The following is a 17,172-nucleotide window of genomic DNA, read 5'->3' on the forward strand; positions in this document are numbered from 1 at the left end:
GATGGAAATAAAAAGAAAGACTGAAGAGTGGTATTAAAATTCAGGGTGACACAATATCACTGAAAATATTTGCCAGTGACATTTCTATCATTAGCAAAAGTGAGGAAGAACTGCAGGACTTGTTAAATTGATGAACTGTAATCATCACACACTGCAGATTGAGAGTAAACCAAAGAAAGATGAAAGTAATGGGTAGTAGAGAAATGAGATTAGCGACACACTTAGCATAACAACATCAACATGAAGTAGAACAACTGAAGGAATTCTGCTATCATGGAAGGAAAACAACACATTACGGGTGATGTATGGACACGAGAAGATGATTAGCACAACCAAAGAGAGCATTCCTGGGCCAAAGAAGTCTACTTGTATCAAACACAGGCATGTATGTTTGCAGTATTGTATTGGATGGAACTTAATCACAGACTGTACAACAACAGTAAACGTGCATTTGAAATGTTGAAAATGGGGTGGACTGATAAATGAAGCGGTTCTCTGCAGTTATCGGTGAGAGAGGAGCATGTCAAAAACATTGACAAGAAGGAGGGACTGAATTACAGGTCACGTGTTAAGACTTTAAGGAATAACTTCTGCGATATTTGAGGGAGCTTCAAATGATAAAAACCGAAACGGAAAACAGAGACTGGAGTATATCCCGCAAATAACTGATAATGATGGATGCGAGTGCTACTTTGAGATGAACAGGTTGGGACTGAAGAGGAATTTGTGGTGGGCCACATCAAACCAGTTACAAGATAGATATTTTAGAAAAAGTGACTTGGGTCAATTCATATGAGGTAGATTACTCTGTTAAATATGTGACACAGATAAAAACATTGCAAATAATGTTTATATTATTGCACACATTAGGAAAAACCGAGCAATGGAAAATCCAGGATAGGATGGAATAATGATGATTTTATGAAAAGGACAGAGTGCTAGTCACGATGTAGCAGGGACACTGAGTCGTAGGCAGGCAGCACTAAAAAAGACAACAAAATATGTGAGCTTTCAGCCAAAAGGCCTTCTTCTAAAGTATACAACCTACACACATTCAAGCAAGAACAACTGACACACACACACACACACACACACACACACACACACACACGAAACCACTCTCTGGGCAAAGTGTCTGGCCTCTGTGGCCAGAGACAGTGGTCATGTGGGTATTAGTTCTTGCATGAACGTATGTTGCCTACTTTAGAAGAAGGCTTTTTGGCTGAAAGCTCAGACATTTAGCAGTCTTTTTAGTGTGCCTGTCTGCAACTCAACATCTCCTCAATATGGTGAGTACAAACACGTTCTTTTCATAATATTGTCACACATTAGGGAAGGAATTTATGGTTCTTTATGCCAAGTGCTCTTGAATGACACAGTTAACTTCTCAGTACAATGTAACTGGATAGATAAAAAATCTACTCACCAAGCAGCAGCAGGAGAACACATATAAAAAAAAAAGGTTTTACTTAGGCAAGCTTTCAGGGCCAGTGGCTCCTCCCAGCAGAAGGGTTGAAGTCATAGGAAGAGATGTGAAGGAACAGGTGCAGAGAGATTTAGGAAAAGCGGTAAAGTTTGGAAAAGTCATCCAGTCACCCAGAACACGGGTCAGGGGAGAAGTCTCCCCTGACCCGTGTTCTGGGTGACTTTCCTGAACCCTACCCCTTTTGCTAAATTTCTCTAGTTATTTTCCTTCACCTGTCTTCCTACCCCTTCAAACCTTATGCTGGGAGAAGGAGCCACTGGCACCAAAAACTTGCACACCTAAAACCTTTTTTATATGTATGTTCTCCAGTCGCCGGTTGGTGAGTAGATTTTTTATCTAGTGAATTACGTTAATTGTCAAAAATTGATTATTTTTCACAGTTAACATCTCAGATTTCTGAGACAACTTTTTTTTTTTAAAAAAAAAAGTCTTGGCTTACTTTATGGTATACTGGAATATAAAGGGCCTTTGTTTCTGTGTTGCAGATATTAGTTTTAAAAAGTATGGAGCAATACTGACATCTTATATATTTTGCTCACCATTTCATCATTTATATCTTTTCACAAAAGAATTTTCAGCAAAACACACTTAGCAGCAAGTGTTTTACATGAACCACATGAGAGACTTGTATCTACAAAGTATAATGTTGCCCTGTATCATCATTAAAACAAGCTTCTCAGCCCTATAATGGCAGCAGTTCCAAGATCTGGTATTAAGTATATGATCCAGAAACATATTGCAGCTGCCTATTTATTGTTCCCAGAAAGACAGGATTAGACTGATTAATGTGTGCAAAGAGGTGTTTAAATAGCTTTCTCCATGTGTTCCATTTGCGGATGGAATGGGAAGAAACCATTATATATAGTAGAGTGGTGTGTACCCTCTGCAATGCTCTTCAGAGTGGTTTTCATGCTACCATGCAGAGATAAGAATGGTACCAGACAATGAAAATCTTATAACAGATCATTTAGAAATTCTTGCTAGGAAGTAATACATAATGCCAAAGAAATAATTTTCAGTAATATTTCTGATGATAATATTATACTAACTGCTGGAAAACTGTCACTGGTACACACCCTTTTTTTATTTTTTTGTAAATAATACTACTATTGCAAGAGAATATATTAACCAAATAAAGTAAATAATACTCACCAAAAGTTTCTAATGCTTTCCTTGCTTTGTTAGTGTAGGCATCATAATCTTTTAATGCATAGGGAATGAATAGTATGTTTGACACATTCCACCTGAAAATATTGAATTAAGCTTTTGAGGAAACCAAAATGTGTTTAGGATAGTTTCAGTTCAAGATCTTTTCAGTGAATTCCTCTTCTGACAGGCAGCACAAAATGTTTACATTCTTGTTCACCATTATTACTATTATCGTACATTGTACAGGTAAAGTCAGTGGCACACAGCCTGCAACTGAGCTACTGGCCTGACTGTAGGTAGAGAACAGCCTCTCTTCCCAAAGTCAGTAGGAGGGGAAGGGTGATGGACTCATCGCCCCCCCCTCCCCCCCCAAAAGGAAAGATCCCAGGTACTGCATTCATTTATCATCAGACTGAGTGGGCCTGAGGCTGGAGCAATGAAAAAGCCCTGCCCCTATCCGGGATTGAACCCTGGATCTCCAGGGCTCGAGTCCTGTGGTCTATCTGCTAGGCCAAGATGGCCAGCATTACTACTAAACCATTAAATGACAGTATCTACATTTGCAACTGTTTATTCTTCTCTGCCTACTGTAACATCATAAGCTTCAAATGTCTATATCCTAAGAATTTGAGAAAGTGTTCTGGCTCCAGTGTCTAACAACAACGGGGTATATGCAAGACAGGTTGCTAGTTCATATTCTCTATGTGGTTTTGATTTCTTTCACTTTCTGAAGACTTAGTGTTAGAATTTCTTAGAGAGGTGCTCATATAGGTTGTGTAGCCCTTACCCAAGGCACCTTCTCTAGAGCTTATTTCAACTATCTTCTAAGCTTCAGTACTCTAGCAGCATTGCCCACTCCCCCCCCCCCCCCCTCCCCCCGCAATCCATCATAATTGTGAATTATGAGTTTAGTTTACTAACAGTGGTACCTACTAATTTTATTTTAGTATATTTTGCACTTTTGGTGGTATTTGTATAGGTTTAGCATGGACATGGTTCTTGAAGTTCTGTAGCTTGTGGGCTGTAATTATAGCTCAGTTGATTTTGAGAAAGTTTTTGAACAATAAGTATTAGCAAACTATACACTTTGGTCTAAAATATTTAAAACAATCAGGCTCAAACTTTCTGTCAATACGACACCTCTGTCACAGTTTCAGAATGAAACTCGTCTGGGATCTTAACAGAAGCTGTGCTGTAGTTCTCAGTGTCTTGAATAGAAGTGTTATTTATGTGCAAGGGAGCCCATTCAGATTTGTACTTGCATTTATTTGGCCCAGTAAATCTTACATTTAATGAATACTTTTTTTCCATTCTGATGCACCACTAAACCATTTTAGCTAGCAAATTTCAATTAAAGATATGAATAAAATAATATTAACACTTACAGACTTTACATGCTACAAGTAGACAGTCATATTTACACAATTTTTTTTTAACTGATAAAGAATGTGGCTCACACTCTCAATGTCTACCTGCTCACAAAATATTCAAACCTAAATTAGATGAAATACACAAACCTATTCACCATTGCCATTCTATTCCTGCTGTCCCCTTCACCTCAAAGTGATCTTCTACAAACACATTTTTTAACTGGTAAAGAGTTATGTCACTGCTTCAGTATATGTTTTTGTATCATTATTTGCCTCTTTAATCTACCTTATTATTTGTTTCTTTTTCTCCTGCCATTGTTTTATTTGAATCTTGCTATATATTCAGCTTATCACATTTTGCATTACGTTGGGCCTTTGTCCTCAATTTTGGACCTAATTTTCTATTCTGGAAAGTAATAATGATTTTCACATAAATAAAAAATATCGAGTTTCATGGTGATTTCATTTACATGTCATAAATTGGCTGGATAAGTCAATTCATGGTCAGAGTATGAGAAATGCCTACCGCCCTCAAACAGGATGAAGTCCATTACAACAATGTTATTCAAATGAACTGTGTTCATTATTGCTCTACTTTTAATTAATATTTATCATGCACAAGAAATGTATTAAAAGAACAGCACTTTTGATTTAAAATGCATAACTTCTAACATGTACATACTTTGATAAGAAGGTCTTTATATGTTCAGAAGCATACTGCAGGTATTCTGTTCCATGAACAGTTGATGTTGACAAAAGCAGTAAGTTTTTTGTACAAGCAGCCATTTCATCAGCAATTCTGAAAAACAGAAAAAAAGAAATAAAGTAATTAAATAAATAAATAAGGCAAATTCCCTCAGAATTCTTACTTCATACAGAACATTAATTATCAACATCTTGAAATTACTGATACAGAGGACACTGATTTCTACTTATGATTGTAATCTGTTGTTTCTTTCTCAAAGTAAATGAACCTTACAATAACCAGGTCACTGCAGGAAGAAAGTTAGGATTTAATGTTCCATTGATGACAAAGTCAGCAGAGACTGAGCACTAGCTCAGATTTGGATAAGGATAGGGCATGAAATTGGTTACATCCTTTATATGAAACCATCCCAGTATTTGCTTTAAACAATTTAGGGAAACCACAGACTTTGCACATTTTGCGATTAGGTGAGAATGTGGGTCTTCAACCATAGTGCAACTACAACAATAACTAACACAAATGCTTGGGTTTATCAAGAGCTAATGGCAGCAACATTAAAGGCAGTAGAAGATTAGGCAATATAACAGGTACTACTTCTGTGCCACACATGTTTGTATTTTTTCCAACCTTTAACAAACAAAGTGAAGAGTGGGACACGTACCACCAACAATTGCAGTAACATTTTACGGCTGGCCAGTTTCCAGCATAGGAAGACAAAAAGCCATATTCTTGTCAGGAAATCCCGAACTGCATCGCCAAATACAAAAACCTAGAGCCACCAATGAACCCAATGACACGTTAGTTGCCTATAATATTTTCTTTACTATAAGAATATTTTTTGATGAAGAAACATGTTACTGCAGCCATAATAGAAACTGACAGTGAAAGATGCCCCCCTCCCCCCCCCCCCCCCAAAAAACCGTCTTATGTAGAGTAGCCCACTGACCTACATGGATTAACTAGGTATTACAATTTTGACTGTATACGCAAACCTATTCTGACAATCTAATTGGGGATGTTATAGTGCATCTTACCACCAGCTGCACTGAGGAGGACTCTGATGGAAATAAAATGAATAGCTCAAACTTGTGAAACTGCCTGCACAGTCCAATGTTTATTTACAATGGAAGATGATGTCACTGCAGTCAGCTCTCTGGTGCCAGTCAGGCAGGACTTTACGCAATTTCCAGTGGGGCTCTCATCTCCTCCATGGACCATACTTGCAACAGCTGTGACAAGTAACATCAGCAGCAGTGCCACTGCGTGGCTGTAAACATTGCTTCCTTCACACAGCACATGCCACCATCAGAGTGAGGCATGTAAAAAGTGTGACAAAAAGGGTCATTTGAAAGTCACATTTTAGCAGCTCTGCTGCAAATGCATCCCAACCGGTGGAAGTTCGTGAATTGAGTGAAAAGCCTAAAGAAGCGCAGACTCCTTAGAATGCAGCCCAGCCATTGTACTTGATGCTCTGTAACAATATAATGAGAAGGAAAGTTGCTACTCATCATATAGTGGAGATGCTGACTCGCAGATAGGCACAACAAAAATGTAATATTGCTACATTCCATCCAGGATTTTCCAGTGCTTGGTGCTTTCATAGGCAAGTGCTAAGTGAAGTTACTCCTTGAAAATGGTGCTTCTGGGTCCTTGCTCAATCAACCCACTTGCTTAAGTTTAGGGTCGCTGCCTTACAAGCAATATAAACAAACTTTTGGGCCTATGGGCTCCATTACACCCCTTTACTAGGAAAAGTTCCAGTTTTACTCACTCACAACCCAGTCACACATCCAGCAAATTTCCTTGTGGTGGCTGACCCCAAAATGGGTACTTTTGGGTTTGTAGTTCATGAAACAATACACGCCATGGAATCTGAAGGACCTTGCGCCAGTATAAAGACACTCTTCTCACTTGGGTTAGGGAAGGCAACTAATTTTGAAGTTCACACCACTCTTAAGGGGATGACTAGCACATGCTTCTTCAAATTTTGTCCGGTGGCCTCGGTTCTAAAGGATGCCATGAAAACAGAAATGGACATATTCACTTATGAATAGGTGTTGATGTCTATTCCTCATAGTCAACAGGCCTCTCCACTGATGACAGTAAGCAAATCCAATGCCACTTTGAGGCTTTGTGGTGACTTTAAAATGATGATAAATGCAAAAGCCGAAGTGGGAACTTATCCCCTACTGACCCTGAACAGACTGTTTTCAGAATTATGCCACAGCATCTTATTCAGTAAAATCAGTTTTGCAGAGGTTTATTTTTAAATTTCCTTGGATGCAGCATCAAAAGTTTATCTAATGCTCGATACGTCATACAGCATTTACCATTAAAATCGGTTACTTTTCAAAATATCGTCACCCCCCCTGCCATAACCAGGCCGACTGGGACATGTTCCAAAGATGAGTTTAGTGTGACAATATTGACTCCAATATCGTGGATTTTGTCTGCTAATGTAGATGACCCCAAAGTGGATGCTTTGGGTTTACAGTTCATGAAACAGTACACAAGTCCAAAGAGTAATCACTAGTAAACCAAATCCTTAGCAAGAACCAAACCAACAGACCAATAAGAGTGCACTTCCACTGCATTAGCACTGTAATAGTGTTACAACTGGCTCAGACCGGCCACAAGATGCCTTATATTCAGAATTCAGGTAGGTGCGGCCTTGTCAGAGAGTGAGAAGGCCTATGGTGTAGTGGCATTTCACCAGTTGACAGTAATGTTGCATCAGCTACATAGTTTCCCTAGTGAAGACACACGACCCAACTACATGCCCTCCTCCATGCTATCCCAAGCAGTAACCGTCAGGAGAGAAGAAGCAGGTGTGTATAGGCTGACAGAGTCACCACTGGGCAGTGGTGAATCCTGCCTAGTCATCGAAGATGGGGTGTCTGGGAAACCTGCTTTCTTGGATCACTAGACAACATTCAAACAAATCGTATTAATGAATTTTATTACAAAAGGAAATGATTACAATACTTAACTTTGTGTTAAACATATGTGTCACAAGTAAAGGGCGGCAGACAAAATAAGAAACCTAAAAATTCTGAGTTTGAGTCACATATAATATATGAGGAAAGTAATAAGCTTTGATGCTTCATGTACTTGCTAGTCTTCAAGCTGCTGTAGAGCTAGGCCACAACCAGTCGAGCACTGCTCTTATGTTCTCTTCGTATAGAGGCCGCTGCTGTTGTGTTGTCATCCTGGAGAGGGATCGGTCAGTGTACAACTGGCCGATGTCTTCTTCACAGCCCTCTCTGCTCTCTCGTTCTCGACTGGCTTGATGGCACTTGACTTTATGCCGTAACAGGAAGGATGCTGTATCAGTATCCATGGGCATCACTGCAGAAGGCCATGGCAGGACAAAATTCAGTAGAAGTTGCATGAACTGCCATGAGACCAGAGTCTATGAAATTGTAGAAATTAGAGTGCTACATCCTCCAAACACATGGTAAAGAATGGTAGGTTGCAGGAAAAAATGGCAAGCTATGTAAAAAGTTTCTACTTCAGTCTACCTATGGTTACAGCTACGACAAAATACAATTATGACAACTAAGTTATCTGATCTGCTGGCAGTTTAGAATGCCACATTAACTGAAGGCTACTGCCAGTGGAGCAGTTTCATAGTTGCCCTCACTGCACCCTCTTGGGCATACTGCACCCGCCACTGATGCAAACTGTTGCTGTGGCCTCTTACTTCCAGATGGGGATCCTTGTAAGGGGCCCCTAAAATCAGATGCCACACAACCTTGATCTGTTGGATTATTTTCACCCACCACGGGTCACAATGTATACTAAGACTTTCACCCATGGCCTTGTGTGGTGCCACCAAAATTAACTTTTTCTTCGCCATTATGGTCAGCAGCTGCTGGCTTCTCCACCTCCGGCAGACACTCCAATATCATGGTGGCTCATGCAACTTCCACTGAATCTTGACCTGTCACAGCCTTCCATAGCGATGCCCATGGACACTGATCCACCATCCTTCCAGATGATGGCTCCATCAGATCACCTGCTTATTCTCTCCTGGTGATTGCTGCTTGAGGGGGATGGAGGATGGGATACAGTGGCATCATTTGACATCACTATGAAAAGCACTTAGCTGGTGCAACATTACTGTCAACTGGTCTAGTGCCACTACAGAGAACGTGCTTGTCACTAGGATTGCCTTCTGACAGAGGTATGTCTACAAGAATCCTGCATATGAACCAGCCCATGGCAATCTGAGCTAGTTCTAATTCTATTACAGTGTTGATGCAGTGGAAGTGCATACTGGTTGGTCTATTGCTGTAGTTCCTGCTGTGGACTTGGTTTATCAGTGATTACACTTTGGACTGTGTTAGTAACTGGTTGGACTCTTGACACTGCATCAACTGGGCTTTGGCTGGATTGCTTACTTAAAGATAGCATGCACTGCTTCATGAGCACTCTGTAGCATATCTCAAACTGTCAAATAAACTGGGTCGAAAGTCCAAAATCAAACAATGTCAAACAAGGAAAATCCAAGATTGAATGTAACAATAATATGAAAAGGAAGGCAGACTGGCTTCAGCTACCTGAGACTGTGGTCATGTGTGTGTGAGTTGTGTTTGCATGAGAGAGAGAGAGAGAGAGAGAGAGAGAGAGAGAGAGAGAGAGAGAGAGTGTGTGTATGTGTGTGTGGTCTATTTTCAGTCTTTTTGGTGTGCCTATCTGCGACTAAGCATCTGCGTTATATGGTGCATAGCAACTATCCTTTTCATAATATTGGATCTAATCTCTATTAGTTTTGAGTGTAGATCACCTTTCCTTGAGGCCATGAAACACATCAGTGAAATAAAAATACATACAACACATTTATGAAATAAATGATATTCTAAAGTTCAGTCCAAAGTGGTTCTCGAGGCTGTGGAAAAAGTAAAAAAGAAATATTTTTTCATTTAAAATTTCACTAAAAAGTTTACAATAAAAATTTACAAGTATACATATTAATTACAAATGAAAAGCACAAGCCATCAATTATACATGCTTAAGTGCGTATGAAAGATCTTAGTCTACTGTCACCGAACACTGTCAAAACAAAAATCGTTTTTATCTCTTTATTACACACATCACATTACTGCATTGAAGCTGTGTCACAGTCAAGTATAACATAGCATTCATGTAATATGATACATTTAATAATATTTGCATGGAACAGTTCTGGTATGACATTTTTCTAGGAAATTACTGCGGACTTACCACAACTCCTATAGTTCCTAGAAACAAAAACGACTGCGTGTTACAGTTCGTCAGTTTCCTACTCCTGTGTTAATACATGTAACAGATGATAATGATTCATCCCCGTGAACAAGGTCCGAAACATTATCGGATGGACACAGAACATTGAAAGAAAATATTAGCTGTCCCTATCTTATGATGTATTCGGTTCCGTAAGTTTTGTTTTCACATTGTGTGTGGAGTCAATCTAGACTTATTATTAAATATAATTGTTGCATTTAGAACAAATAACTATTGTATATCACTGTTACCTATGAACAGAGAGAGTACGAAACTTACCTAAATTATTTACCACATGTGAAAATTTTGAGTTATGTAAATACACGCCCCCTACAGGTGACACGAGACATTAAATATTATCTAATCCGAACTCTCGCACTCCCATAATGCAACAGTTTGTTTGGAAGCGATCAGCTGCGGAACAACGAGACAGCTGTTAACGTTAGCGAAATCGCAAAACAAATTAGTAATGAGTATCTGACAGCGTAGAGACAGGTAGTGTAGTATCGCCTGTCGAGGAAAAGTGAGAATCTTCAAGCGGCTACGTTAATACTGAATACTGTATGCCGTCTAGCAATTAATTTTCGCAATGCTGAATGTCGTGCGCTCTTTTAAGTGAGAGTAATCAAAATTATATTACAGCCTTCTTAGTTGAAAAGTAGAGATGTCAGACACAACTGATGAAACAATTGACGCGAATGAAAGCCAAGAAAGTGATGATGAAAAGTGGAATTACATTCCAGATACAATTCTGCTTCATATCTTTCAATACCTTACAGCAAGAGAATTGCTTAATGTAGGCTTGACATGCAAGAGGTGGTTGAGTGTATCCTACGATGAACTTTTGTGGAAAAATTTGCTTTACTCTACCTTTAAAATCGATCGTTCGGTTGGGATAGCGCCAGGTATGTGCGAATTTATTATTTGATTTTCTAACAGGCTAACAGTGTACAAAGGTGCTTCTTTTCATTTAAATAAACCCTCCCAACAAATAACACTATATATTCCCATATTCTTTCTTTTTAGATTATTCTTTTCACTACTACTGCTATTACTATAACTAGTAGTTCTGAAAGCCCATTTTTGTGTGTTACTTTTTGTTGATAATAGAGTTTGCACAGAAAGTATTGTGATCCCTAATCAGTAATTACGAGATAGAAGGATTAGCATCTTATTTCTGTTTCCATCCAGATATATTTGAATTGTCATTAGCCTTAAATGTAATTTAAATAAATAACTGATAACACAAACTTTCAAATCTGGAATGAAAACTTCTCACAGAGCCTAACACAATTATTTATGTGCAGGCCCTATCCCTGAGCAGGTTAGATCTTTGAATGCAATCCATTTTTAGTTGTGTATTCTTTAATAACCCATTCATTTGCACATTGTTCCACAAGTGGAGCAGCCACTGCAAAGAAACAACCAATTTAGTAGAGCTAATCTATTCACACATATAATCTTGGGAATTAGATCTCCTACTTCTAGATACTTTATTCTATGTTGTTGCAGAAAAAGAAGTACTTTATAAAAAGAACCTACTGCTGTTCCTCTTAAATTATACAGCTCTTTGAATGCAAACTATGTATCTATGTAACTTTACACAGAACACACATCAGCTATGCATGTACTGGGAAATTTAAAGTCTGGATAATATGATCATCAGTGTTATGTAGAAATTTCATCCCTAAGTCTAAATACTCTGATGAACTACAGGAGTATCAGCGTGCAAGGCACTGTCTTCATTTGCAGTATTTGAGGCTTTCAAATTTCTTTCCTACAGTTTGATGGCAACCTATTACAGACTTTCATACCATAATATATTTCTTTGTGAATCCTAGATGGAGATGAATAGTCTATAAGAAAATTATACTTATTTCTACTGTTGTGGTTGTGTGTTTCACAGCTCACCTCAAATTCAGTTTTATTATCAGCCATAAATACCCTTATGAAGTAAGTGTATAGGCATGTAGGTATAAGTATCCCAAGAACCTTGGAAAAGCAAGATGTGTATTTACATAATATTGTTAATATATGCTCCTGTAGATTAAGTATTTCCTTGACCTTAGCTGCAGTGCTACAGGTGATTGTGCCATAGGACAGTAGTGAGTTAAAGCATGTAAATTATGCTAGCAGGCCCATATGCAGATCAATACAGTGCAAAAGATTTCTAAGAGCAAAGTAACCAGAGCTGAGCTTTTTTGTTTTGAACTTAACCATTTGCTGGTGACACCTGTGTTTATTGCACATCAGTTTGCTTAAAAACTCCATAATTGGCATTTCATCCAGTGTATCCCCATTGATCACTACTTCTGGTGGCTGTAAGTCATTTTTATATTCTTAGGGTTGCATAATATAAGTTTTTGCGGGAATATGACCCTGGTGTTCAACTACAATGGCAGAAGAAGAAAAACCCCTTCAAATTCTGAAAACCAGGACAGTGTGATAACTGGACCATAACATGCCAAAAACAAGGGAGACCACAATGCACCAACGGAAGAAGCTGCGTATGCAGCATTAACTGTAGTATTTGAATCATCACATTTTAAAATAAAAGTAGGAAGATCACAGTGTGTAGCAGAAGAACCAGCTGTAGCAGCATTAAATGTAACAAATGAAGCATCATACACAACACCACAAAAAGAATATGAAAGACATCAAAGTACAAAAAAGCAATAACCAGCAATGACAAAAATTGCACAAATAGAAAGGAAACCAACATGGGCTTCACAGAGAGTACGAGCAGTTCCCCGGTACTTAGCAAAATATTTTTTATTCCACAGCCAATGAAAAAGAAGAAAGAGAAGAGGGACAAGATAAATAACAATGAACACACTGTTGGTCACATGTGGGCCTCCAACCACAAGAGATTTTCAGCAACTCGGGCATCAGTAAAAGGAAAATAATATTACAGTTCTGTACCAAAACCTTCAGTACCTAGGCCATAAAAAATTAGTAGTGCTCCAGAGTGAAACACAAGCAGATATATTATGCCTTAGTGAGCATGGGCTAAACGAAGTTGAAGTTTGCAGTCTAATAATAAGATTCTGTGATCTGATGTATTACTTCTGTAGATCAAAATGTAAAGATGGAAGTGTTGCTATGTACAAGAAAAAATTGGTACTCTACAAAATACTGAATACTGTAAGTGTATAAACTTTCCAGCATACGTTGAAAAATGTTTTGAAGTTACTAACATAATATTGAAGAACTAAGAGTTTTCTATGTATACAGGTCTCAAAGTGGTAATATTGCAACATTTCTGAAAAAAGCCTATCAGAATTATTACTGAAGTTTAAAGGGAATGACAACACAGTATGTGGAGACTACAACATAGATGTGGAAAAAGAATCAAAACAAAAACAGAAATCAAAAGAAACATTACTACAGTGCAATGTGAAAATAATACTAAACATACATACAAGAGTGACTGATAAAGAGTGCTACCTTGTTGATAACATTATCAATAATACTGAATGAATGTGGAGAAAAAGTTTTGCAAACAGCAATCTCTGATCATCATGGGTTAATGTTTTGTATCTAGAAAACTAGGAGTTCGAAAACAGAAATAAAGCAAGATGAGAGAACAGTCAGGATTAGAAATCTACGAAACATGAACTTTTTAAAATAACACTGAGGAAAGAAGATTGGACAAACAATGTAAGCACAAAGCACTAATTAGAAGTATGGTGCCTTTATCTTAGTACTGGTACAGGCTAACAATAAGAGAAGCAAAAGCCAGTTCAATAAATACTCACAGGAAATTCAAATCATAAAACAGCATGGAACATAATCTATGCTGAAAGGTGTAGTCAAAAGAGTGTGAATAACAGAAATTTGATTGCCATTGAGAGCTGATAACATTATAGTTACAGATGGCACCAAAATTGCGAATCTACTCAACAACAATTTTATCAATGCTTTGCATAATTTGAAGTGGGAAAGAAATCGTGAGGAGTCAAATGATTCTAGAACACTTGGGCAACCATCCTACTGAATGTTTTTGGAATAAACAGAACTCATAAAAAAATTTAGAAATTAAAATCCAAGAAATCTACTGGAGATGAAATATCATATTATTTAATAAATCATATGAATGAAGAAATAATTGAACCACCCTTTGGATACAGTGAATTGCTCATTTGGAGGAGGAGTATTTCCACAAAAATTAAAAATAAGCAAAGTAGTGCCAATGTATAAGAAAAGTGATGAAGATGACTGGAATCACTACAGACCAGTATCTTTAATCTCTGGTTTCTCAAAAATACTAGAGATGCTCATGTGTGGCAGTATGACCACATTCCTAGAGCAACGTAGGGTTCTGATTCCGGCACGGCATGGCCACATTCCTAGAGAAATGTAGGGTTCTGATTCTGGCATGGCATGGTTTCCAAAAATGGAAATCTACAGTAACCACCATCTCGGCCCTGCATTACACAAGACACTTTGTATCTGCCATGTGTCTTCATTTTTCTAAGGCTTTTGGTACAATCACGAATACAACACTAAATGAAAAACTTGAAGACATGGCATATGTGGAGAAGCAGTTCATGGATAAAATCCTGTGTCAGTAACAGAAAGCTGTATGGGACAATAGAATCTGAATGCTGAATAGAGTCTGAAATCAAGGGTATCAAGTACAGTGTAAATCCAGGATATGTATTTGACCCACTTCTGTTCAGCTTGTTTGTAGACAATATCCAAGTCAGTGAGAAGGATAAAAAAATACTGTATGCAAAGGACATGGCATTAGAATGTAAAAGAAAAAGTGGAAGCACTGAAAAGAAGTGCTTTTATGTCGACCAATAATACATTACAGTGGCTCATACAGAATGACTTAGTGATAAATCTAAAAAAGATAATGTTCATGGTGTTCACAAATAGAGAAAAGGAAGATCACATGGATATATTCGTAGATGGAACAAACTAATTACAGTTGTCAATGAGCTCCAATAAAGACAACATTATGTAACAGCTTCCACATTGTGCTAACAAAAAATTCTGTGTACAGTGTACCATGATCTATTTGAACCATGTTTACAGTAATGGAATTACTGTTTGGGAAACTCCAGCAGCAATGACACAAAAAGAACTTCCGTGTTGCAAAAAAGACCTTTAGGACCATTTTGAGTAAAAAAATTGACAGACTTGTGCAGAACTGCTTTCCATGATCTAAAAATATTGACTTTTCCATCTATGAACATATACAAAACAATAATTTCATTAACAAAAATCAACACATTACTAGAAAAAATAAAGCAAGAAATAAATAAAAATAAAAAATAAATAAATAAAATAAAAATAAATAAAAATAAAACAAGAAATAAAGGCCAGCTGGGAGGTGTACCGTACAGACAGACTGAGAGCTTCTGGAAAAGGTCCTCAATACTTAGGTGTACAGTTGGTAAAGTATCTTCCAAAGAGTCTACAGGACAGTATGAGTGAAAGAACATTCCAGAAACTTCTAAAGTATTATGGAAAAAGAATTTTATAATGTAGAGGAGTATAAGTGTAAAGAATGAGGAATGCTGTTATTACTTGTATGTGTGTACTGTAATCTATTGAAACTAGTGTAGTATGATGAATGTAAATAACCTGTAGTGTGTTATTTTATATTGTAATAAGTAGGATAAATATTTCAAGATATTAAGTTATGTTGACCTGTCCTATTTTACACAAGTGAGGTACTGCAGTGGTAGCACACTGGACTCTCATATGGGAGGACGATGGTTCAAACCTGTGTCCGGCAGTCCTGATTTAGGTTTTCTGTGATTTCCATAAATTGCTTCAGGCAAATTCTGGGATGGTTCCTTTGAAAGTGGATGGCAGACTTCCTTCCCCAACCCAATGAGACTGATGACCTAGTTGTTTGGTCCCCTCTCCAAATCAACTAACCAGTCCTGCACATAATGTAATCAAATGGGACCAAATAAAAATCTATAAATCAATCAATTGAGACACACTTCTGACAGCATTTGAAAAGTCCCCCAGCGTCTTTGGTAAATCACTTTTGTAGACCACGAGCAAGAGCAGGCCATGTACCTAACTGTGTGTGACTTTATATTTAATTTTTGCCCACTCTGAATTAAGTTTTATTCTTTTAATATTATTTATTAGTGTCATACTCCATTTTCTGTTGTTGAACTTGAAGAAAGAAAACTTCTCATCCAAGTTCGCATTTGTAAAATCTTTATTTACAGTGAACGGTTTTAGTAAACAGCATTACCATAATCTGATCTGTGAATAGTGTACATAAAGCATTATGAAAACTATTGTTCATGTAATTAATTTAATACACGGCGTATACTATTATTACACATACCTCTGTACAAGTTAATAAGAGTGACCAATTTGTACTATAAATGTACTCTGTATCTTAATTAGCTGGACAGTTTACATTAAGATGCCTTGGCATAACATTTATCAAATATTTTGCCAAGTGAATCCTCCCATATTGTTAAGCAGGTAGAAGCTAAAATATTTTCTTAACTTCTGTTATTGAGATATGGCACTGACCATACAACCATACAAGGGAGATACTTTTAACACGTTAATTTTGATTTTCTGTGTAAAATTTTACCTGATGTCATGCATTGTCACAGAAAATGTCAACAGACAATTTTTTTTGTTTAGTTTTATTATAACTGTGTTCATGTGATCATATATTCCTTTCTCTGTAGAGAAGCTCCTCCAGGAGCCAGTCTGAGCAGTTCTCAAAGGATAATGTCAGAAGAATGATACAACATTCTGTAATGAGCTAACTTCTCAAAAAAACTGACAAGGGAACCTCCCCATCACACCCCCCTCAGATTTAGTTATAATTTGGCCCAGTGGATAGGCCTTGAAAAACTGAACACAGATCAATCGAGAAAACAGGAAGAAGTTATGTGGAACTATGAAAAAATAAGCAAAATATACAAACTGAGTAGTCCATGGGTAACATAGGCAACATCAAGGATGTTGTGTGCTCAGGAGCACCGTGGTCCCGTGGTTAGCGTGATCAGCTGCGGAACAAGAGGTCCTTGGTTCAAATCTTCCCTCCTGTAAAATTTTAAATTTTTATTTTCAGACAATTATCAGAGTTCAGGCACTCACACATAATCAATTTAGCTCTCCAAAATTCCAGGACATGTTCAGATTTGCTTGGACATATGCAGGATTTGACGGTCTACACACGTAAAAATTTGAAAACATTA

The 17,172-nt window shown here is 37.6% G+C and overlaps 3 protein-coding genes across 6 annotated transcripts in view; 1 reads left to right on the forward strand and 2 right to left on the reverse strand.

Moving 5' to 3' along the window:
• LOC126483746 (alpha-aspartyl dipeptidase) overlaps positions 1–10,392 on the reverse strand; it is a 41,031-nt gene extending 30,639 nt beyond the window's left edge. The window contains exons 1-3 of one of the 3 annotated variants that reach the window (XM_050106885.1): positions 10,256–10,392; positions 4,688–4,804; positions 2,639–2,730 (exon numbers count right to left, since the gene is read on the reverse strand). In XM_050106885.1, the coding sequence (XP_049962842.1) occupies positions 2,639–2,730; positions 4,688–4,791 (196 nt within the window). In that variant the 5' untranslated portion in view covers positions 4,792–4,804; positions 10,256–10,392. Of the gene's footprint in view, positions 1–2,638; positions 2,731–4,687; positions 4,805–7,822; positions 8,039–9,937; positions 10,128–10,255 lie in introns of those variants that run through there. The other 2 variants (XM_050106886.1, XM_050106887.1) reach the window with 2 other exon arrangements.
• The window catches only part of LOC126483742 (pre-mRNA-splicing factor syf1 homolog), a 553,324-nt gene that overhangs the window by 208,221 nt on the left and 327,931 nt on the right, over positions 1–17,172 (reverse strand). The gene's annotated exons all lie outside the window — the stretch shown is intronic.
• The window catches only part of LOC126483743 (F-box/WD repeat-containing protein 5), an 80,453-nt gene continuing 73,661 nt past the window's right edge, over positions 10,381–17,172 (forward strand). Inside the window, exons 1-2 of one of the 2 annotated variants that reach the window (XM_050106883.1) lie at positions 10,381–10,499; positions 10,619–10,881. In XM_050106883.1, coding sequence (XP_049962840.1) covers positions 10,641–10,881 — 241 coding nt within the window. In that variant the 5' untranslated portion in view covers positions 10,381–10,499; positions 10,619–10,640. Of the gene's footprint in view, positions 10,538–10,618; positions 10,882–17,172 lie in introns of both variants that reach the window. The other variant, XM_050106882.1, reaches the window with a different exon arrangement.

The sequence above is a fragment of the Schistocerca serialis genome, chromosome 6, assembly GCF_023864345.2.
Source record: "Schistocerca serialis cubense isolate TAMUIC-IGC-003099 chromosome 6, iqSchSeri2.2, whole genome shotgun sequence".
In the NCBI taxonomy this organism is placed as follows: Eukaryota; Metazoa; Arthropoda; class Insecta; order Orthoptera; family Acrididae; genus Schistocerca; species Schistocerca serialis.